Source organism: Poecilia reticulata, linkage group LG2, assembly GCF_000633615.1.
Source record: "Poecilia reticulata strain Guanapo linkage group LG2, Guppy_female_1.0+MT, whole genome shotgun sequence".
In the NCBI taxonomy this organism is placed as follows: domain Eukaryota; kingdom Metazoa; phylum Chordata; class Actinopteri; order Cyprinodontiformes; family Poeciliidae; genus Poecilia; species Poecilia reticulata.
Genome location: NC_024332.1, coordinates 32,712,767 through 32,734,721, shown reverse-complemented (window position 1 = coordinate 32,734,721; position 21,955 = coordinate 32,712,767). Strand labels below are relative to the sequence as shown.

The window sequence follows — 21,955 nt, the reverse complement described above, 5'->3', positions numbered from 1 at the left end:
CCAATCAGAGCACTGACAAAGTAAAACTCAGTTGCTACGTCCTCATACAAAAATATGTGTCTGTTAAAGAAGTTGTGCGTCGGCAAGACGTCGCTACAGAAGAGTTTTTAGGTGAGTTTTTACTAACTTGGACCGATTTGTTGAATCTTTCGTCTTGGATATGACGTTTCCGCGTGGCTGAACGTGACAGGAGCGGGACAGTATGGAGGGATTAAACCCACTTTGTGTCGCCTGACTGTTGTCAGACCCTGCTGGATGTCTTGACTGATAGCTCTGGCTACTCCCGGTTCTCCGTGATATACATGCCACGCAGGCACGTAACTTCCTCAAAGTTTGCACAGAAAGTGTTTCATTTCAAGAATGACACTTTAACACATGTAGGTTTGTTTTCAAACACCTGAAAATGATGAAGGTTAGAAGATACCTGCGGGGCAGTGGGAGGGTGCTCGCCTTCGTGTTTGTTGCTTCAGTGATTTGGCTGCTGTTTGACATGGCAGCTCTTCGCATGTCCATAAACGACGTGAACAGCCAGTTGGTGAAAGAGAGGGTGATCCGAGAGAAGGAGATCATGATGATGAAGAAACAGCAGCATCAACAGCAACATATTGTGGTCACGCAGGCAAAAAGGAGGGGGTTCAAACACCCAGTGCAGAGGGTGACACGTCCTGGGAATATACAGCAGAGCCCCAACCTCAATCTGGACCACATCTATAGACATAAACTGAATCCAAAGTTTGAGGTCAAGCAATCTAATCAGAGACAGGAAGGTCGCGATTTCAAAAGTGACCACTCTAAATCTGCTTTATCTAACCAAAACAATGGAGAAAGCCTTCCTAAGAAGAAGGCAGTGAACTTGGATTTAAACGTAGCAGTGGCCAGTGTGACTCAAGTGCAACCAGCTGTTAAGACAAACAAGCCAGTTTTAAAGACAGAACTTCATAAATCTGCTCAATTTGCACACAAACCTTTAAAAGGCAAGGAATTAAAGACGGATGAAAAGGTTGAGACGGATCTCCTTAAGAATGGAATAAAAGTGAGTCATCCTACGGCAGAGAAGGCACACCCTGTTAAGACAATATCTCAGCAAACGCCCGTCAAGGATGTTAACAGAAAGGAGGACATGAAGCCAAAGATCGACCTGCAAGCAGGAGACAACTCCAGCGCCGTCAGGAAGCCAGGCGTCCACAAAGTGCTTTCTCTGGACGCGACCCACGCCCCCAGAGACCCCAATGCCGTCGGCCAGTTCGGCCAGCCGGTGATCCTTCCGGGTAGTAAAAACGCAGAGGTGATGAAGAGATGGAACGAGGGCCACTTCAACGTCTACCTCAGCGACCAGATCCCAGTGGACCGTGGCGTTCCCGACACCAGGCCGGAAACGTGAGTACTCTGTTCTATCTGGCGTTTCAACTGAAAAACGGCCCTGCCGGCTCTATCTGAGTCGTTTGTTCTGTTTCCAGGTGTGCACAGAATCTGGTCCATAACAATTTGCCCACCACCACTGTGATTTTCTGCTTTGTGGACGAGGTGTGGTCCACGCTCCTTCGCTCTGTCCACAGTGTTCTCAACAGATCTCCACCGCACCTCCTCAAGGAGATTATCCTGGTTGATGATGCCAGCACTAAAGGTAAGACCCTCACCGCTAACTATAATCTACCAAATTTACTCTCACAAAAATAAGCATTTCAGCACTTCGTAAAATACATTTCCTGCATTTAGTGTAACGTTCGTCCTTGGATCTTACTTCACACTGATGTTTTTTCTTAGACTATCTGAAGAAGCAGCTGGATGAGTACATGTCACAGTTTCCCAAAGTGCGAATCATTCGTCTAAAGGAGCGACAGGGCCTGATCCGAGCGAGACTGGCCGGAGCAGCAGTTGCCAAAGGTAAAGATGCTGCGTCGTTCGTGTGAATATTTTTTCTAACTTAACGGTTTACTCAAAACAGTTACACGTCATTATCACAACTAAGGGGAGTATGAGATTAAATTGTTCATAATCCTAGACTTTTTGTCACATTAAAACCACAAACTTTTACCAGCACGTTATGTGATTGGCCAACACAAAATAGAGCAGAACTGTGTACAATCTGAAAAAGTGTGACATGCATCCTCCTGTCACAGTACCGGCTTTGCATATCTAGAGGCTTAAAGTTTTGTATAAACTTTGCAAAACAGCTCAGCCTAATTGAGATTGAAAAAATTGCAACATCAGATTAGACTGCATTAAGACCATTGTCCTGCAGGAAGGAGAATCTCAGGTCTCAAGACTTTCGCAGCCTGAAACAGGTTTTCTTTGTGGCTTGTCCTGTTTATTTTCATCCATCTTCTCATCAACTCTGACCAGCATCCTCCTCACCCTGCTTAAATAAAGCATCACCACAGCGTCATGGTGCCACTGCTTTGTTTCACAGTCGGGGATGATGCCTTTAGAAGGTTCTCACCCCGGTTCTCTGCCACACATTGTGACCACACAATGTAGGTCACAAAGTTCAATTCGGTCTAATTTTTGATCTCGTTTAACCACATGTGGCAGACTTTCTGCCAAATGCAGGCTGTGTTCTCTACATGGCTTAGGTCAACCTGCAAGCAAAACCACTTTTTAGCTTTCTTTCAGCAATGGATTTTTTTAATTTATTTTTTTATTCTTTCATAAAGACTAGATTTGCAGCATGCACAACAAACAGTTGCCCTGTCAACTGACTCTCTCACCTGAGGTATGCATTGCTGCTGCTCCTCCAGAGCTGCCATTGACTGCTGCTGATTACTGCTGTCTTCTCATGGCTTACTGGTTTAGGTGAATAGTCCTGCATTGTCATGTAAGACATTTTGAAGATGATGTATCACTTTCCTTTAATTATGCACTACTTTGGGTTGATCTGCCGCATAAAATCCCAATAAAATACATTGAGGTTTTAATTGAATTGCTATCTGATCATAAATCACATGCAGTCACACAACCATATGTTAGCAGGAAGAGAATAGCTACACGTCTCTCATGTGCTAAAATTGGATAGGAGCATATAAATGAATGTCACAAGGTGACATGCCTTATGCCTTTGATCCATAAGGCATGTCACCTTATGGATCAAAGGCATAAGGCATGTCACCTTGTCAAAGCAGACTTGCTTGTGTATTTGTCCAAGCTGTCTCTGCATAGTTGTAAGTAGAGATGTGCCGATCAGGTTTTTTCCTGTCGATACCGATCACCCATGAGGGCCGATCACCGATACTGATCACATAATTATTATTTTTTTTAATCATAAACACTACCGGTTACATTATGTGGAAAAAGGAACCATGAATTCACCTTTAATTTAGACAAAAACTTGTTTTTAATAACTTTTTCCAAGAAGAAAACTAAACAAAACAGGCATTGTGCAAATTGTACTGCTATCGGTAATACTATCTTTAACAGACTGATAACATATAAAGGGCTGCACAGTGGCGCAGTTGGTAGAGCTGTTGCCTTGCAGCATGAAGGATCTGGGTTCGATTCCCGGCCCCGGTCTTTCTGCATGGAGTTTGCATGTTCTCCCTGTGCATGCGTGGGTTTTCTCCGGGTACTCCGGTTTCCTCCCACAGTCCAAAAACATGACTGTCAGGTTAATTGGCCTTTTCAAATTGCCCCTAGGTGTGAGTGTGTGTGTGCATGGTTGTGTGCCTCTGTGTTGCCCTGCGACAGACTGGCGACCTGCCCAGGGTGAACCTCTCGCCCGGAACGTTAGCTGGAGATGGGCATCAGCACCCCTCCCGACCCCACTGAGGGACAAGGGTGAAAGAAAATGGATGGATGGATAACATATGAAGGCTCTGAAGAGGCTAAATAATGCAAAGAGTCAAAATAAAACCTCTCAACATTGCCAAAAAATTCAAGTATAAAACTTAACATTCAAAGGCAAATATAGGTTCCATTACAATAAACAATCCTGAGTCACTGAATGAAAACTTCCTGATAGCATGGCGGCTAGCTGATTACTGCTAGTTCTGATTGGCTGTTTCTGACTGAGCGGAGTAATTATGCAGAACAGGGAGGAGATCGATTATTTTTTCAGAGATTATGTGTCTCATGTTAGGACAGCGAAAGTTTTAATACGTATGTAAAATGTATTTTTTTCAGGTTAGATGCTGCAGCTTTAAGCAGAGGTTCGGTGTGAGAGTCACTACCAGGTGGAGCAGAAGCGGGGCTCCGTCTGTGAAATATTACTACCTGTAGCGTAGCAGCGGTTCAAGAGCGAGAGCAGAACCAGCRTYTTACATCRCAGCTCGAAGACTTAAATAATTTTGCAGGTTATTTGTTTAGCTTTCTGACCGTCATGCTAATCAGGGTGAGTGTTTGTAGCTGTGCGCTGCTTTACCTGCTATTTGATCCTCCATATGTCTTTTTACTGCAGTGAGCCTCGATGTAGMYAAACTCCGTCAAGTATGGCATTGTTTTTATGCCATATTAGATTCGTTGTGTTGATGCATTTGCGTTCAGTTGTAAGATGTGGGCATGAGTGGTAGATTCAGAAAATCAACAAGATCAATACTACAGTAAAATTTTAAAATATGTGTATTACATAGAGGCCAATATTGGCTTTAACTGAAAATAAGTGTTTGTTTTTGTTTAATGCAGGTGAGGTTCTTACCTTTCTTGACTCCCATATTGAATGTAATGTGGGCTGGCTGGAGCCGCTACTGGAGAGAGTCTACCTGGATCGCAAGAAGGTGCCTTGTCCAGTTATCGAAGTCATCAGCGATAAGGACATGAGGTAAGTAACTTACTTTAAATTGGATTCGAGATTAGCAATGCTCTGCATTTAAATAAGAAATATATTTTGTATTTGACCCAGTAAAATGTGTGACTTTGTGTTTATTATCCGCAGTTATATGCTCGTCGACAACTTCCAAAGAGGGATTTTTAAATGGCCTTTGGTGTTTGGCTGGAGCCCAGTGCCAGAGGATGTCATTAAAAAGAACAACATGAAAGTTACAGATCCAATCAGGTATTGTCCTCACCAACACCTTTCTGTTCTTTGTATTTCACATTTAGTTTTGGCCCTGTTAGGCATGTTTACATCCTTCTGTTTCCCTGAACTCTTATCAGGGGAACAGAACTCTGCATCTCTTCTGCTTTTTGTTGTGTGCGTCTTGATTTTCATAGAGAACCATTACCAGTAAATGCCTTCTTTGGTATTTCTGCTCTGAAAAGAAAAGTAATAAAATGACGAGGTGCACGACAACAACTTTCTAGTATGTAAATCTTCATAATTTGTGTAAACCGTAATATTGGTTGATATTTACAAACACAACCACTGGACAACTTTATCTATGGCAACAAAGGAGGCAGGCATGTGAAAACAGTAAGATCACAATTTTAATGAAAAATTTAATGAAAAATTATTTTCAGCAGTGCAATTATAACCACTGATTTTCAGCACCTTCATTCTATAGTTTATTTATCATTCTAAACTATTATAGCAGATGCACTGTGAAACAAAATAAAGAGCTCTCCATGCTTAGATATCTATGAAGGTATACTCTGTTTTTATCCTTTTATAGAGGTATTTGAAACTGGGGGGGGAGTAAATAAATACCCCCAGAAAATTCTTGCTTTCTTGAAAAGATTCCTGCAGGAAAACCATTTGGCTCTATCTCATCTTTCAGGTGTCCAGTTATGGCAGGAGGCCTTTTTTCCATTGACAAAAAGTATTTCTTTGAGCTCGGCGCTTATGATCCTGGTCTGGATGTGTGGGGTGGAGAGAACATGGAGATCTCATTCAAGGTGAAAATCCTTTTTGTTTTTGGCTCTCTGAACCGTGGTCACTCTATTTCTGTCCACTTGGCTCCACCTGCTTGAACAATGTTCCCATTTTAAAACAGATCTGGATGTGCGGAGGAGAGATCGAGATCATCCCCTGCTCGCGCGTGGGACACATTTTCCGAGGACAGAATCCCTACAAATTCCCGAAGGACAGACAGAAAACAGTGGAGCGTAACCTGGCGAGGGTGGCCGAGGTTTGGCTGGACGAGTACAAAGACCTTTTCTATGGCCACGGGTACCAGCACCTGCTGGATAAAAAGGTCATTGACATTGGCAACCTCACAGAACAGATTGAGCTGAGGAAGAAGCTCAAATGCAAGAGCTTCAAGTGGTACCTGGATAACGTGTTTCCGGACATGGATACTCCTGCAGTCAAAGCTGAGGGCCTGGTATGTGGTTGAGTTCAGAGAGAGTGCTGTTTGTAAAGTTTTTATCAGATGAAGCTCATTATGCTGCTTTGCTTCATGAAGGTTCCGTTGACCTTTTCATCACAATAATCAAAATATCTTTCCAGCACTGCAGTTTTATATCTCTGAAAGTTTGATTTTTATTTTCTAGGTCTTCAATCGGGGCTTGAGAAAATGCCTCGCCCTGCAGAAAGACTCTTTGTCCTTTGAGATCTGTGATCTTAGTAATCAGGTAAGAGTTGTTTTTTCTTTGATCTTTATGTTACCGCAGATTTTAGAAAATATTTTTGCAGTTTTTACTCATAATCTTTCTGAGGGAAAGATATTTTTGAATTAATTGCAAGTTTGTGGCCGTAGCATAACAAAAAGAGAATCCAGGCTTACACAAATGCATTCAGAGTCTGAGCTGGGACCAAAGCCATGACAAACAAGGGTGGGGTTCAACAGACAGAGGCTTTCTAAATCTGATGCTTTTGGATTCAGAGCACCCTCACTGAGGCATTTCTTAGTAACTAATTGTCTTCAGGGTGTACAGCACTGGGATTGTGCAATAATGACAGTGCCTTGCAAAAAGTATTTATACCCATTGAACCTTTTTACTGTGTCAACTCACAACATATGAGATAGAATAACACAAAATAATTGCATGATTGTGAAAGATAAGATGATTATACTTTTTTGTTACATTTCTTATAAAAAACAACATGCATTTATGTTTATCCTTCTTTGAACATTATGGATAAACTGTACAGAAAATAGGCTAGTATGTGCATTTCTGTGAATAATTTGCAGTTGGAAATCCACTAATAGGTGTGTATTTGAATACTGAACCACAAGTACTGTAATCCTGGAAGAAAACTTGTTGGATGGCACAAAAGACTTGAATCTGAAGCAGAAGTTTGTCTTCCAGCAGGACAACGACCTTAAACATGGACTGAAAGCTGCAGTCTAATGGTTTGGATCAAAGCTTTTTCATGTGATAGAATGGCCTAGTCAAAGTACAGAGTCAATCCAATTAAGAATCTGTGGCAAGACTTGAATATTAATGTTCAAAGACACTCAATCCAGTCCGAGTTTCAACCATTTCCGATAAATAATCTGTAAAGAAATTCTGTGGTTAAAACCTAAGGAACTGTTGCTTTAATCACAACAAAAGGCAGTTTTACAAAGTGTTGATTCCGAGGAGCTAAATGCAATTAGATTTGAATCATTTAAATAATGTTTTTTTTTTTCATCCAAATTCCAATTATTTTTGTGAGTGTGTATTCATCTCTTACATAAAATACACTGAAGTTTGTAAGGTGAGAAAAATTTTAGATGTTATCAAAACTTTTCCAAGGTGTTTTAAGCACTTTGACTACACACTACATTAACTCTTCCCTTTTTATTCCTTGTATTTCAGAATCAGCAATTTAATTACACCTGGTTGAAGAGCATTCGACACCAGGACCTCTGTGTTGCTGCCCAAAGCACAGGAAGTGGCTTCACTTTGGTGCCATGTGACAACACCAAGCGTGAACTCCGCTGGTCCTACAAAACTTCCAACTCAGCTCTAGTAAGTTCTCTATGCAGACTGCCACCGTAGTGGAATTAAAGACGCACTTACTGCTTTGTTTATTAATTGTGCTTTATCTTTTGTGCTTGCAAAGACGGAACATCTCATCTCGGAGTTTGTTCCCAGCCACATGTGCCTAGAAGCGGAACCTCGGGATGACTCCGTCCGTCTGCGTCCATGTCAGCCCAGCAGCGTCTTCCAAAAGTGGGAGTTTACACGTTACCACCTCCAATGATGAGCTTAACGACGCTTTGTGGAAACATCCAGTGGCTTTACTGCGTAAACTGTGGTCCAGCCGCCACACCTGGACTGACTGAAGCGGTTCAGTGGAAGAAATTTGCATGAATATCCATCAGCTGGTGTGGATTGGTTGCTAGAGGATAGCAATCTCATTTAACACACTGGGAGTGTTTTTGAAAAACTGGGGTTAAAATTGAGATCTGTGGGGGAAAAAATCCCAGTTTAGTGGTTTAATAGTGCCTCAGATTTTGCTTCTTCATAGACTGAATAACAAATGAAGAATTTTTTATTTTACATTTTTTTTAAAAAGTGTGGGTTACAGGATGTGGTGTAATTTATGCTGCTTATCTGGGGTTAAATGCCTTATCCTCTTGATTTGATTTCAAACTCTCAATGGTATGATTTCTTTTCCTAACACTAGGGGGGAGTGTTGGTTCAGATGCCTAAATAAACCTGTGTTGTGACGCAAACATTTTAACCAACTATTGAACTCTTTTTGGCCAAACTAATAAAAGCAGCATCTTATAATGAATATAAAACGGTAATAAAAATCTTGCTCGAATTCTTTATTCTGTTTGGTCTTTAGCCATGATGATGATGATGGATAGAACAGATTTTACTACTGAAAATGTCACAGTGCAACTCTTACAAGTTAATGAAGCTGTACTTTAAAAAACTTCCAATTCATATTTTAATTTCACTCTTTATACTTACAAAATCCAGTGAATATGACATATCGGCAAAAATAATGTACTGACGTGGGCTTTTAAAAAATTATCTGATTTTGTTTTTCTTCCAAGTGTTATTATGACGTGTTATTCAAGTCTTAGTCAACTGTAGTGGGTAGTATCGTTCTATCCGGATACTTAACTCAAATATTTGAATTGGTTGTTTGCCTGCCTCAACTGTGGCTTTTAAGCAGAGCTCATACCTTGTCTACAAGGCCATTGCATTAGCTAAATCTGCTTAAGATTTTTGTTTTTGTGGGATACACATCTACATCCACATTTTCACTGTCTGACCTGAATGTCCCAAGTTGGCTTGGACATTCACGAGCCACCAAGGCTCAAACGTAACAGTAATTGTCCAGAGTAAAGCCAGTTTAACAACAGAATGATCTGAGGCGGTGTCGACCGAGAGGGAACCGTCTGCTCCAAAATCAGCACCAAACATCTTCTGGAGAAAAGTTTTCTGATCAAAGAAAATTCTTTCCAAGTAATTTCTTTCCACAAAAGTGTGTTTGGAGGAGTTGAGGTGAGGCTTTCACCTGATACTAATCCATTCACTGGCTATAGCATGATGTTGGCAGTATCATACCATAAGCTCGTTTGTGCACAAAGTTGATGGGTAATGAAGTGTAGCTCCAATATCCTTAATTCTTGATCAAATCAACATACATTTGAAACTCGAATGCGACTTAAATGTCCCAGCGGAACGACAATCCTAACCGCATCTGAACTGGTTAAAAGAGGCTAACCATGTCTGCCAAAATGCCACACTGACGCCGGAAGCTAAAGAATGGCCACAAAAAGGATGTAGCATGTGAACTTTTATGAAACGTGTGTGCCGTGCATGTGCGAATTTGAGCATCTGCTTATAAATTTGACCCAGAAAATCCTCGGTAAATTCAAACGTGTGCCTAGTACTTTTTTTTAAATCTTTTTTTATCATTGCAGTTTGTTGTTGTATGATCTTCTCTTTGGTTCAAATAAACCATTCGGATCCCCAAATTAGTGTAACACACATATCCACAATAAATACCTGTAGAGTTAACAGCAATGTTAGGCATTTCTCAAACATAACAGCATTGAAATAGATTTAGGAGCGTCACAGATGTCAGTATATTGCGAATATCATCTTTGGTTTCTGAAACTACTGACATACATTTCACATTTCAGAGCTGGAACATTTTGTAAGCTTGTAGTCATGTGTTTGGCCCTTCATTTTTTTTATTAATAGATTTGAAAAGCAGGTTATTTTTTACTCGTCAGCAGGAACTCAAACTCCTCTATCCTCTGTCGCGTGTTGCCTCTGCGGATCCTGCGGTAGGACACGGTGCTGTATTTGGAGGAGGAGAAGTGGTTGAAGGCGCTGCAGTCAGACTGCGTTGGCCCAGGCAGGTTCAACTGACCTTGGCTGGGGTATTGCAGGAACCCTGCTTCCACATCTCCCTCAGGCTGCATGTCACTTGATTTCTGGGTGTCAGCACCAGACAGTCTTGGAGGAAATTCTGCATCCCCATTCAGCTTTATATAACCGTCATTGTTGAGTAAGTCAAACAGGTGTCGATTTGAGGTGTCAGCTTCTGTCATCACTTCCTCTTTATTAACTTGGTCCGCTGAAAAAAAAGAAGCAAAAATAGGCATTTGTAAATGTAAATGTTAAAACATTTGTTTTCCCTAGACTTTAAGAATATCATACCATTTGATGCTGCTTTATTTTGCTGCACAAACTCTCCAGAAGTTTTCCCAAACTTTCCAGGAGTGACATAAGACTCTGCAGATGATTCCCCAGGGTCTGAAACATGCATTCTTTTAGTAGTAAATGTCTCAAGCTTCTGCTTTTCCTCTTCAGTCCAGATGATGCACTGGTTCAATTCCTTCTTCATCTCCAAGTTTCCTTTCTCTCCTGGATTAGTCTCCATCTGTTGGTTGCCTTCACCATCCGCCACACTGTTAACAAGATTTTTGCACCTTTTGCCACTGAAGCCAGGTAAGTTGGTAGATTCCTTGTCCAACTCAGCGTGCTCCTCGTCGCTGTAGAAAACCGAGTCATCTCCCATCTCCATTGACCAAACTTCTCTGTCCTCAGACTCTTGTGTCACTTTTGAGGCGTCAACAGTTCTCCCATTAATAATCTCCAGCATCTTGGAAGCTTGCGCATCTTCTTCTTCATCAGCGTTTGAAAGAGCTGGAGTTGTTGCCATCGTCTATGATTCTGTTTCTTGAATTTAAAGCTAAACAAAAAACAGTCACGTCTTCCTCCAGCATGTTGTCCTTCATTGAAGAGCGAGGAAAGCGTCCAGCCCACAATTGATTCGGGAGGGGTCTGCATGGTGCTCTCTAGCGTTTGTACCATGGAAATCTGTGTGTTTGTTGACTCACTGAAGAACAGGGGTTTTGTTGTGGCCCAACAAAGGTTCATTGTGGTGAAACCAGCTGCATATGGAGCAATTGTTCTCGTTCTTAAATCTCTGCTTTCTGTAAAACTTAGAAGTCTCACTGAGTATGTCTCCTTATGTTCTGTACACATTATTATACATCCCCAAACATAACTTAATACATTGTTACACTGCAATGCTTCTTCAGCTTTGAATAAGGTTGAGGCCTTAAGTTTTTCAACCACTAAGATTATTAGCTTGTTATTCAGTAGACTCACAATCAGAAATCACAATCAGAAACAGGCAAAAAAAAAAAAAAGAAAAAAGTTCCACATGCTATTCTTCCAATACTGTTCAAAAGGGCAGGATTACTTAGCGGGGTTAATTAGCAATAAGGCTAACAGGCCCATAAAACTGCATAAGGCGACTTAGCTAGTGGGGCAATTAGCTAAGGCTAACCGGCTCATTCAACCATACCAATGACATGAGGCGGTTAAGCTAGCACGGAAGCCAACAACACGATCAATGTCTCACCAATTCCGTTTCGAAGGTAAGTCCTCTCATTTCATACTGTAGGTATTTGATAATTAGCTCGTACAATCAACATTCGACACACTAAGTTTTAAGCGCTACATCCTAAAAATAAAGCAATGGTCATTTTAAGAGCCAATGTGAGCATCTTCATGACTACATCCAAAACTACTTCAATGACGAGAAACGAGTTTCTTGTTTGTGGAGAGGTACACATCTCTCCAGAAAACATTTTTCTACGTTTCTTGACTGATTTGCCTTTGCAAAACTAGTGCTTTTTCCACACATTTCTCTAGAAGAGGTCTGAAAACAGGCCAGGTTTCAAGGTGAACTGTATGCTTTTTATTTATCCACTTCTTTGTTGCTTTGGTGGTATTTATTTGATCACGACCATGCTAGTGTCCACTTCTTGTGTCTGACGGTAGTTCTCACGTGTTCGATGGCCTTGTCTGTTGGCCTCATAATGAGGTGAAATCCTTGTGCACACTGATAGGAAAGTTATCCACAAAGCATAATGCTTTCTCCTCCATGCGTGATGATTGCTCTTTTGATCAACCTCAGCATTTCTCTTCCTCCAAACATGGTGGGTCAAGTCGACATTCAATTGCTACTTGCTACGTTCAATTGTCATTGCTACGTTCAAGAGCTCGATTTTGGTTTCATTTGACCGCAGAACTTCATTTATTCCTTTCTCTGAGTGATTTTGCAAGCACTGGTAAGCAAAAGACATAATTATACGTGTGCCTTCTATGGGTTGCAAGAGTTTGAGTCATTGCAGCGTCATGCACGGCCAGCGGTGTTCTTGGTTACTGAAAGTTGCTGTGTTGCTTACTTCAAATCATTAACAGCTTGTAAAGTTTCAGGCTAACCATCTTATTTTCAATATTCATCATTCTTACCATGGGAAGCAAGATCTTGCATCGAGATTAAGAATTAGGACTAGTGTAGTCAATGCTATGCCTTTTTAAACAATGGATTAATGAAAAATAAAAAAAATCAATATTGCAGGCTTATAAAGATATAAAGTGTTGGCCCTGACATCCCTTGTTAGCTCTTTGGTGGAGAAATGTGAAAACCAGAAGATGTAGGCAAACGTGCTTGGTGCACAAAAGGTATGTTCAGGAACATCTGTAGTTGACTGAATGATAGATGTGTGTGTCTCATGGGCACATAAACAATGTGTGGAACCAGAATTGTGGTTGGGTAGTGTTGGCGTCAAATGCTTACATCACTAAATTAAATGCAAATGAATTGTATTTTATGTGTTTGTTTGTTGTTGTTTTTTTCAATATGTTTCTATTCTTTCTTTCAGCACTAAGATTAAAGTGCAATGAAATGTAGAAACAGCAACTCTGTTTTTAACTTTGCAAACGTACAGAATAAGCGAGGGATTAGATTCTTATCTCTATTGCTGCATCATCATGAACTGGTTTCAACAGAAAAGTGACTCAGGTTGGGTTATCATGGTTTCGTGGTGCCCAGTGGCAGATAATCTCTCTTTATCTGTTCGACTGCAGCAGGAAACAGGTAAGAAGTCTGCTTGTAATTTTAAAGAACCGCTATTGGCTGCTTCTAAGTAACCAAAATGATTTGCATATTATGCTTTCACAGACGTAGTTTGTCTGTCTTTTCTTCCTGTTCAGTGCGTAAGCAGTACATCAAACAGTGCATAACAACAGGGTTTATTGATTGAAAGCCTTTTTACATATATACAATCTTGAGTGAACAAAAACAAGATATTTGCAGTTGCTTTCATATACATACAGTTGATCAGAAATTAGGCAAGCAGTTGCACTGTTTCTAACTGTGGACTGAAAGTAAGCTGTATCCTTTTGTGTCTGAGAGTAATTTTGGAAATGGAAAAGAAAAAAAAAAACTAAGTAGTACGCTCATGCCCACATCCTGTTATGAACTTAACAGACATACATGGTTTACGGATTTGGTTTTGGTTTCAAGCACCTGAAAGTCTTGTAAGTGCTGCCTGTTTATCTGATTTGTTCATTTAGGTCAAAACAGTGACATTTTAAAATCCAAAGTAAGGATTGTACCTGGAATTTAAAATGTCATTAATGCTGCTCTGTGTGAGATGCACACAGAAAGAAATATTCAAGTTAGTAGGATATATGCTCATCTTTTATACATTCACTTAACATGCATTCGTTTTTTATAATGCTTTTGCACTCCAAATGTCGAGCTCGGCTCACATTAAGGCTCAGAAAGCGTTGGAGTAAACTTGTGTCTTCACTTGACGTGTGAGAAAACACTTCATCAGAGTGTCTATTGCTACAACCTTCAACCAGCCCTTAACTTCAAGGGCTCTCATGAGGATCATTTCAAGCTGTTCCCATCTCCTCCTCTTCAACTGATCGCTGAAGTCCAGGAATTAACTTAAAAATCTGTTTGCGCACACTGGCTCTCCTGCTTTTCCTTGGCAGCGTCCCAAACAGGGATGAGATCCTTGTTTCTTCCCAGGTCGGAGACAGAGAGGTGCTGCTGCCGGCCAGACTGGAGCTGCTGGAGCGGCACAAGGCCTGGTGATGGAGGCTGGACGACGATGTCCTCCTCGGCCCGTCCTGCAAGGGGAAGTCTTTTGAGAAGAAGCAGCCATCATCCGTGGTGCTGGATGCGCTGTAGGGAGTGGGCGAGTTCAGATCCCCAAAGACACTGGCCTGGTCGCTGTCGTCCGTCATCCCACTCCTGTAGCTGCTGTCGCTGGAAAAACGSCGACCCCGGCGCCCCATGGGGGAGCCCAGAATACCCGAAGGGTCCATCAGCAGGTTGAGGCTGCTGTCATTTAAATTATCTGGAAACACAAAAGAGTCTTTGTCACACAAACGCCCAACTGCCAAGAAATGGCGTATGCAACAGGAAGTTTGAAAGCTGTCTGTGCATTTCTCAGGGGAACACCTTAATCTAAATTATCTGAAGTAATTCACAATAAAAAAAAACAGGCCAGCTTAGGAGAAATGACAGAGGCAGTGTGAAAGGAAGTGCTGTGGTCTGACAGCTGAGCTCTCACCTCGCATCAGACCTCTTTCCTGTAATGAGAGCGCTTGAAACTCCTTCAACTTCTCACGCAAGGACTGCTGCATGGGCAGAAAAAAAAAAAAAAATCAAGGTTAATTCTTTAAAAATGTGTCACAACATTTATAAACTCAGAATGACCCATTTGATTTAAAGAGTGGCTCTCATTGAAAAGATTGAAGGCTACAGGTTGAGCCGCAGCCCACCGTGTGATTGGAAAAAAATAGTGTGGATATTTTGAGCTTGCAGGTGATTCTGGCTTCTTATAGCTCATACAGTGTGTTGACAGCAAAATGGGATGGTTTATATTTTGACGGTGTAGTGCGGAGAACCCTTCTGATCTGATTTCTCACGTGCATTTGTTCGCTTTTGCAGAGCTCCCATAAAATTGTCATTGCAGGACATTTTAAATTTAGCAAGAAAACACTGTCATCTACATAATAGTTCATGAGTTTTCAATGTTTTTAAGTTCTCTTAGAGTAATGCTGAGAATACGTTTTATCTACATTACATGTACATTTGTATGTCATCTTGTTTTTGCTAATTTAGAAATTCAGTAACCTTTAAAATAATACATGATTATTTATTGATGAGCTAACTTTAAATATTTAATGTGTTAAGTATGTGATTGTCTTTTTGTTCAGGAGTAAGATTACATTTAAAAGCTTGAGTATCAAAACCTCTCCAGTCAGGATACAGCTTAATCTACCAGGATGGATTGTTTATACTCTTGCTTTCTGTCTAGTCTAAGGAATGTAGTGTTAATCAATAAACTACATTCTTTCTGGCTTTTAATGTGAAAAAGTAAGGATCTTTACCAAAGTCAGCTTCTAATTGGCTGATCAACCTCTCATGACAACTCCTAACCAGGAAGTTGTGGAACTCCGATGGAGACTTTAACCAGATCAAATGAAAGTTTGTTCGGCTGATGATTTTTTTTTTTTTTTTGCACCATATGTTTTGCGACTTTCATCAAATTGTTTAATAAAACTTCAGCAAAAAGTTTTCTTTTGTCATTTAGTCATGCTTTGGGCATTCTGAGTGTCATTGCTACTTTCTTTTGGCACGTTTTCATTTGTGAAGCCACTGAAATCATCTGCCTTTAGAGTGACTTTCTGTTTGGAACCACAGCTGTTACGACAGGCTTTCTCTGTCAGTCTTGCTGAAAATAGGTCATCAGAGCTCGCATGAACTGAATGACAAGTCATGACTGGACCTAAAGCCTGGTTATGGGCAACAATTTCTGTTGTGCAATTCTGGTGTTTGAAGCTGATGAGTCAAAGGGAATTCTTCCAACTTTAATTTCCTTCTCTTCCTTTTTTACTCTCTACCCTCTGATGTTGGGTATTATAACCCATAATTGTAATTGTCCCCAGTAGTGTAGTGCAGTATAACTTAATGCTACAAGGAACACACCTGGAGCTGATTGAGTTTCTTCTCCAGCTCTATCTTCTTCACAACGTTGCCACACACGGTCTCCAACCTGAAACCAGACGAAATCCTGTTATAAAACTTCTTTAGGGTGATTTATGTTTCGTTCCAGCAAAACCATGAGATCGTCACTTACTTTAGATTATTGGTTGATTTTCTTATAAGGTCAAGAATGTGTTGATGTGACAGTCCTTCTATGCTGACCGCGTTGATGGTGACGATAACATCTCCTGTGACAACAGCAAAGTAAAAACAACTTTGAGAAGATGCACGCCACTCGAGCATCAGTTGTCAGTGTGCATGGGCGTGCTCAGCTGACATGTGGTGAGTGATGTTTCCATCATCTTTTTAGGTAACAGTATTGATGTGTGACTGTGTAGGGTCTATAGGGTAACAAGGAAGTGGGTGGACTACCTGCGGTCAAACCAGCACTTTCAGCCACGCTGTCTTCCTTTATGTTGCACACGAAGGTGCACATCTCCACTTCAGACGTGCTCTTTAACTGCAAACCATACGTCTGCAAACGAGATGCAGGATATTGAGACAAAAGCCTGACAGAAAACACTTTAACACTTTAAATGCATCATTTATAATGTTGGTAAAAAAATAAAAAGGTGAACTGGCATACCTGAATTTCAAAACCAAATGTTTCGTTGTCTTGTTTTTCCAACACCACTGTGGTTCTGCGATAGAACATAAATGCAACAATGGTTATTTTCAGATTTTTCAATGGTTACAAGGGTAAATTTTGGATGTTTTTTTTTAAATTGCACATAAAGCCTAACTTATTTACCTTTGTGGGTCCATGTAATCAACCAGAGAGTTGGTGGGGGTGAGCTTCGGCTGCAGAGGGAGAATGCACAGTTCCTCTTTAATTTCTAACAGCTTTGATCTTCTCGGAATAATTAAAATAGTCCATTCTGATATAACTTTAATTGCATGTTGCACACCTCTAAACAGTAATAAAATGTTACATTTATTTAGGCAGTTTTTGTCACCTTGTTCTAAATACTTTTGTGACATGTCTTTTACATACAAATCTCAGTTCTGCTTCATTCAGCATACAGCCGCATGTCACATTTTCCAGATATTAAAATATAAAATATTCAGCTCTTATGCTTGCAAGCTGCTCTCGAGCTGTGGTCTCACCTTGTAGCCTCTGGGCAGGGTGCTGGTGTTCTGTCGGTGTCGGTCATTGTTCCCCCTCAGTGAGCGCCGGTACCAAAGAGCAGCCTTCTTCTTCAAAGTGTTGTCCAGATTGCAGTTCTCTTGGCTGCTTTGTCGCTGAAGTCCATTGATATTCATGGTGGACTGCATGGTGGAGTAGTTCTCAAAGCACCATAGCCTCCTCCTGCAGGAGCAGTTTAATTGTGTGGCCCGGCCCTGCGTGTGCAGCCGAAAGAATAATGTGTCAAAGAGGAAATCCGTGTCATGTGATGGTTGTGGTGGACCTGCATCTGCAGATCTCAGACTTGCGTACCTTCTTTCCTGTTAACCCTTGTTCACCTCTTTTTTTTCAGTTTCTTGAGAAGAGCATTGAAAAGAAAAGGAGGTAAAATGCTGAGGCTATTGTGTATAATTCCCCTTCAAACAGTCCCCTCTACTTTTTGCAATCCTGGCAATTCGATTTATGGTCTGTCAGAAATCAGTAGCACACAAGAAAACTGCCACCTCACTGCTTCTGCAGCACCTGCTTCTCCCCTTCTTCCTCTCTTAGTTTCTCAATGGGCTTAAGTCTCAGTCCTGTGCTCTGCCAAGCAGGGAGACGTGTCTGATGGGGACAGACAAAAGGCAGATTTTGTTCTGGGTTGGTTTAGCACTGCTGAGACAGACAGCATGGGTCATTGGGCTGAAGGCGTCTGACACGGTTGGATCAGAAGACGAATCACACAGACGGGCTGCTCAAAAGTCAGGAGGACAAGGACTGATGAGAAGCTGAAGTCCGGTGCATTTTGTCCCACTGCAACACTCATGTTTTCAAACATATGAATCGAAGCTTGCAAAAATATTCACCCCTCAATATTTTTGTTACATTACAACAAACTACACTATTAGAGTATGTTTTATTAGGATTTTATGTGATGGCTATACACAATGTGTTGCTTTTAGGGTAGAAGGAAAGTAATGTAGCTTCAAGCATCTCTCAGGGATCTGAAGTGTGGACAAACTGCAAACCTACCAAGTCATGACTGTCCACTTAAACCGAAGAGGTTTAATCAGAGCAGCAGCCAAGAGACCCATAGTAACTCTGGAAGAGCTGCAGAGATCCACAGCTCTGGTGGGCCCTATGGATTCATACTTTTACTTTTTTTTAGCATATTTTATTTGAAACAGTAAAATATGCTGCTGCATGTGTTCAATAACTTGTAGAGGAATAAATAACAGACACATTACTAATACAAGTGTCAACAAAGACTGGCCTCATAGCTATATACCTATTTTTACAAGTTCATTAAACATTTTCTTTTGTTATTCCCTCTGTTTTTATAGTAAATTGTACATACGATTGTAAAAATGAACATACTTTTAAGATATTGCCTTGCTGCTTTGCCTATTTGGTGAGTGCTACTCTAACTGCGTGTGAACTGTTACACAATAGGGGAGATGTGTACAAATGACCAAAATGGCAGGACATTCACCAAAAAACAGTATATAAGCCATTATAAGCCATGTGTCAGATATAGTATATGCAATAAAATTGGTCTTTATAAAAGATTATCAAGGGCTGCAGTTGGTAGAGCTGTTGCCTTGCAACAAGAAGGTTCTGGGTTCGCTTCCTGGCCCCAGTCTTTCTGCATGGAGTTTGCATGTTCTCCSTGTGCATGCGTGGKTTTCTCCGGGTACTCCGGTTTCCTCCCACAGTCCAAAAACATGACTGTCAGGTTAATTGGTCTGTCTAAATTCTCCCTAGGTGTGAATGTGTGTGTGGATGGTTGTTTGTCCTGTGTGTTTCTGTGTTGCCCTGCGACAGACTGGTGACCTGTCCAGGGTGTACCCAGCCTCTCGCCCGGAACGTTAACCCTCCCGACCCCACTGAGGGACAAGGGTGTAAGAAAATTTATGGATGAAAAGATGATCAAAAAGAAGGTGATAGTGAACCACTTTTAAAGACTCTCATGAGAGTGACCAGAGTGAACAGTTACCATTTTGGCTTTTATGCGAATAACAACATCACACATATACTGAGGTGGTGGAAGGTTCATATCGTAGGGATACAGAACAATCCTTAAGTTTACTTGTTCCAGTAGGTCTAATGCTCAGCACTGGGACTGAGGCTCATTTTCCAGCAGGTCAATAACCTTTAACAAACAGCTAAAGCTGCAAAAGAAGGGTTTGCATCAAAGAATATTCATTTGTTAGAACTGAATAGAAATATGTGACACATAAAAAAAAATTCTTAAAACTACATATTGTCTTCAAATTCACAGTTATCCACTACCTTCTGTTAGCTTATCATTTAAAATCAAAACAAAATGGTATCAGAGTTTGTGGGTATAAGGTGGCACAATGTGAAAAAAGTTCACAGGCATTCATCTTCATGCTCCACAGTAACCAGCAAACCTTTTCCCCTCAGTACAAACAGATTAAAGATTCCTCATCTGGCAGATTGCATCACAGCAATCCACTCTGCCCCACTGATCCTGAACAGCGACGCTGGCCAGCTACCCACGAGACTGTCTGGAGCACAGATGTCCCATTTCAGAGGACATGCTAAATCCCCAGCCGTGTTCCAGTTTCATGATTTCTTTTCTCCTGTGAGCCCATGCGTTTCTCTGTCATATCAGAAAGACTAACAGAAACATGTTTTGAAAAGCTTGGGAAAGTCATTTTCAATAAATCAGAACATGCGTCGCAATAAGACTTAAATGTTTGTATAACAACGTTTAAGTACGTTTAAGTGCACATTTGCGTATTAAAAATATTTAGCTTTTTTTAATGGTCTGATGTAATATTGTTTAATAAAAAAATTTTGGTGAAAAAAAAAACAATTATCAAAATGAAGGCTTGGAAACTTCAGTATATGTGCAATTAATGTATATTATGTGTTGACTTACTATAATAGTAACATAAACATTTCAGTAATGTAGCTCATTAAATGATTGTTGTAAACCGCCAACTTTTTTTTTATCAGATCTGGACAAGAAAGCAAGAGTGGCGGCAGATAAGGATGGAAATCACACCTTTACTTCATCAACTCAAGTAAACATCACATGTTATAGATCTATATTTATAGACTTGGAACCTCTCTTTGGAGAAGTAGCTTCTTGTATTTGCATATTTATCCACCATGGTTTTCTCACATGTGCTGCCATTTTCAAATCCCCCAACGGCATTTCAGTGGGTTTCAATTCTAAGCTGTTGGGTGACGCTTCGTTCCTTCTTTCTGAGCGTTTCCTTGGTGGTTTTATCAGTGCATATATGAACGTTACCTTGATTAACAGTTGACTTTCCATTCAGCTTTAAAACAGAAGGCCTTTGAATGTCTCATTGTTTTTTGTTTTTTTTCTCTCCGTTGTTTTATGCTGCACAGTTCTGCAAGCAGCAATAACCCACCCACATGTTTCATCATTTGTTGGAGTTTCTCTGTCTGAAAAGGTATCTGGTCAAATCATTTCAAACTCATCTCTGGTCTTTTTTGTCTGTATTTTCTGGATGCTTCTTAGGTTTGCTTTGTAGACTTCAAAGGGGTTTTTTTTCCTTCATGCTTCAAGCTTTGAGTAATCTCTTTCATGCGTAAAAGCAGGTGCAAAGGTAGCCTATAGCTCTTGCAATTAATCTTTTGTCTCATGGGAACTTTTAATAAATATTTTTACTTGGGAAGAATTTGCCGAGGCAGCATGTAAGGGAATGCATTATAATTCAATTCAGATTATTTTTATAGTACTAGTTCACAACAAATGTCATCTCAATGCACCAAGAGATTCAATTAATAAACTGGGAAATACATGATCTCTGTAGCCAGTCATACCTCCAGATTCAGTTTATTAAGAACATTGATTTTAATTGCATCTTTGTTCTAACGCAATGCTGTAAAGTTCAGTTTATTTTGCTAAATGGTATTAAAAATCTTTTATCATCTGACCCAGGAGACTCATGGTGCATAAAGTATTGAACTTTCAGTACAAGACGGCCAGCTGATCATTCAGTTTGTTAGAAAAAGAACACAATGACATCCTTACGCACCATACATTTTACTATTGGCACGCCACACACAATATAAATAATGGGAGCACAGCACAAGCAACACAAGACGTGACATGAATCAATCCTTTTCACAAAACACAACTTATTTTTTTACGTTTAAATCAACATAAATCTGTTTGTTTTGTGCAAATCACCATGTGCAGCAAGATGAAACACAACGTGACTGCAACTTATACGTGCAACATTTTATGAGTAATCAATTTCCTAAAGGAGCCAGTTTAATTTCGACCTAATTCTGGGCAAAGGATTAGGACAATCCTTGGGTGAGAAGGAGGAACATTTTTCAGTCATACGCCATGACGGGGGAAAAAAAGTAAATATGCCATTCCCATTGTCCAGAAAGGAGAGACATCACTGTAAAAGATTGGAAGACAGATTAAGTGTATGGATGCAGAACACAAAGAGATTAGGGGAAACCCAAGGATGTTGCATAGTGATGCCTTTGATTTTCCTGTAGACTCAGTTTCATTGCAGTTCAGTTTTAGTCATCATTTGCTTTTCAATGGATGTGCTTATGTTTTTACTTTAAGCTTTCGAAAACAAATCCAACCTGGCAGTTTTTTTAAAGTAATACTAAATGCCTCTTTATATGTTGCCTTTGCTGAATGAATACTATAATTCATCGCTCTTAAAGGATTGAATGAAAGTCACTATATCTAT

At 40.5% G+C, this 21,955-nt stretch overlaps 3 protein-coding genes across 4 annotated transcripts; 1 reads left to right on the top strand and 2 right to left on the bottom strand.

Annotated features, from left to right (window-relative positions):
* The first annotated feature begins 13 nt into the window (after nt 1-13).
* galnt5 (polypeptide N-acetylgalactosaminyltransferase 5) lies at nt 14-8,566 on the top strand. Its single transcript, XM_008403981.2, has 10 exons — nt 14-1,377; nt 1,458-1,624; nt 1,765-1,884; nt 4,615-4,750; nt 4,865-4,984; nt 5,646-5,763; nt 5,862-6,191; nt 6,361-6,441; nt 7,612-7,764; nt 7,859-8,566. The coding sequence occupies exons 1-10, from the start codon at nt 404-406 to the stop codon at nt 7,997-7,999; spliced, it is 2,340 nt and encodes a 779-aa protein (XP_008402203.1). The 5' UTR covers nt 14-403; the 3' UTR covers nt 8,000-8,566.
* Nucleotides 8,567-8,888: 322 nt separating this feature from the next.
* ermn (ermin) lies at nt 8,889-11,048 on the bottom strand. The gene is made up of 2 exons (XM_008403982.2): nt 10,426-11,048; nt 8,889-10,342 (listed from the first exon to the last, which is right to left on the bottom strand). Exons 1-2 carry the CDS (start codon nt 10,928-10,930, stop codon nt 9,978-9,980), a joined length of 870 nt encoding a protein of 289 aa, XP_008402204.1. The 5' UTR covers nt 10,931-11,048; the 3' UTR covers nt 8,889-9,977.
* A 2,253-nt stretch (nt 11,049-13,301) lies between these two features.
* cytip (cytohesin 1 interacting protein) lies at nt 13,302-17,822 on the bottom strand. 2 transcript variants are annotated; one of them, XM_008403986.2, is made up of 9 exons: nt 17,571-17,822; nt 17,240-17,473; nt 16,884-16,933; nt 16,719-16,773; nt 16,505-16,607; nt 16,227-16,320; nt 16,076-16,142; nt 14,655-14,721; nt 13,302-14,438 (listed from the first exon to the last, which is right to left on the bottom strand). In XM_008403986.2, exons 2-9 carry the CDS (start codon nt 17,405-17,407, stop codon nt 13,969-13,971), a joined length of 1,074 nt encoding a protein of 357 aa, XP_008402208.1. In that variant the 5' UTR covers nt 17,408-17,473; nt 17,571-17,822; the 3' UTR covers nt 13,302-13,968. The 2 variants fall into 2 exon arrangements, with proteins under 2 accessions (XP_008402208.1, XP_008402207.1); XM_008403985.2 differs by having other exon boundaries at nt 17,240-17,822.
* Nucleotides 17,823-21,955: the final 4,133 nt, after the last annotated feature.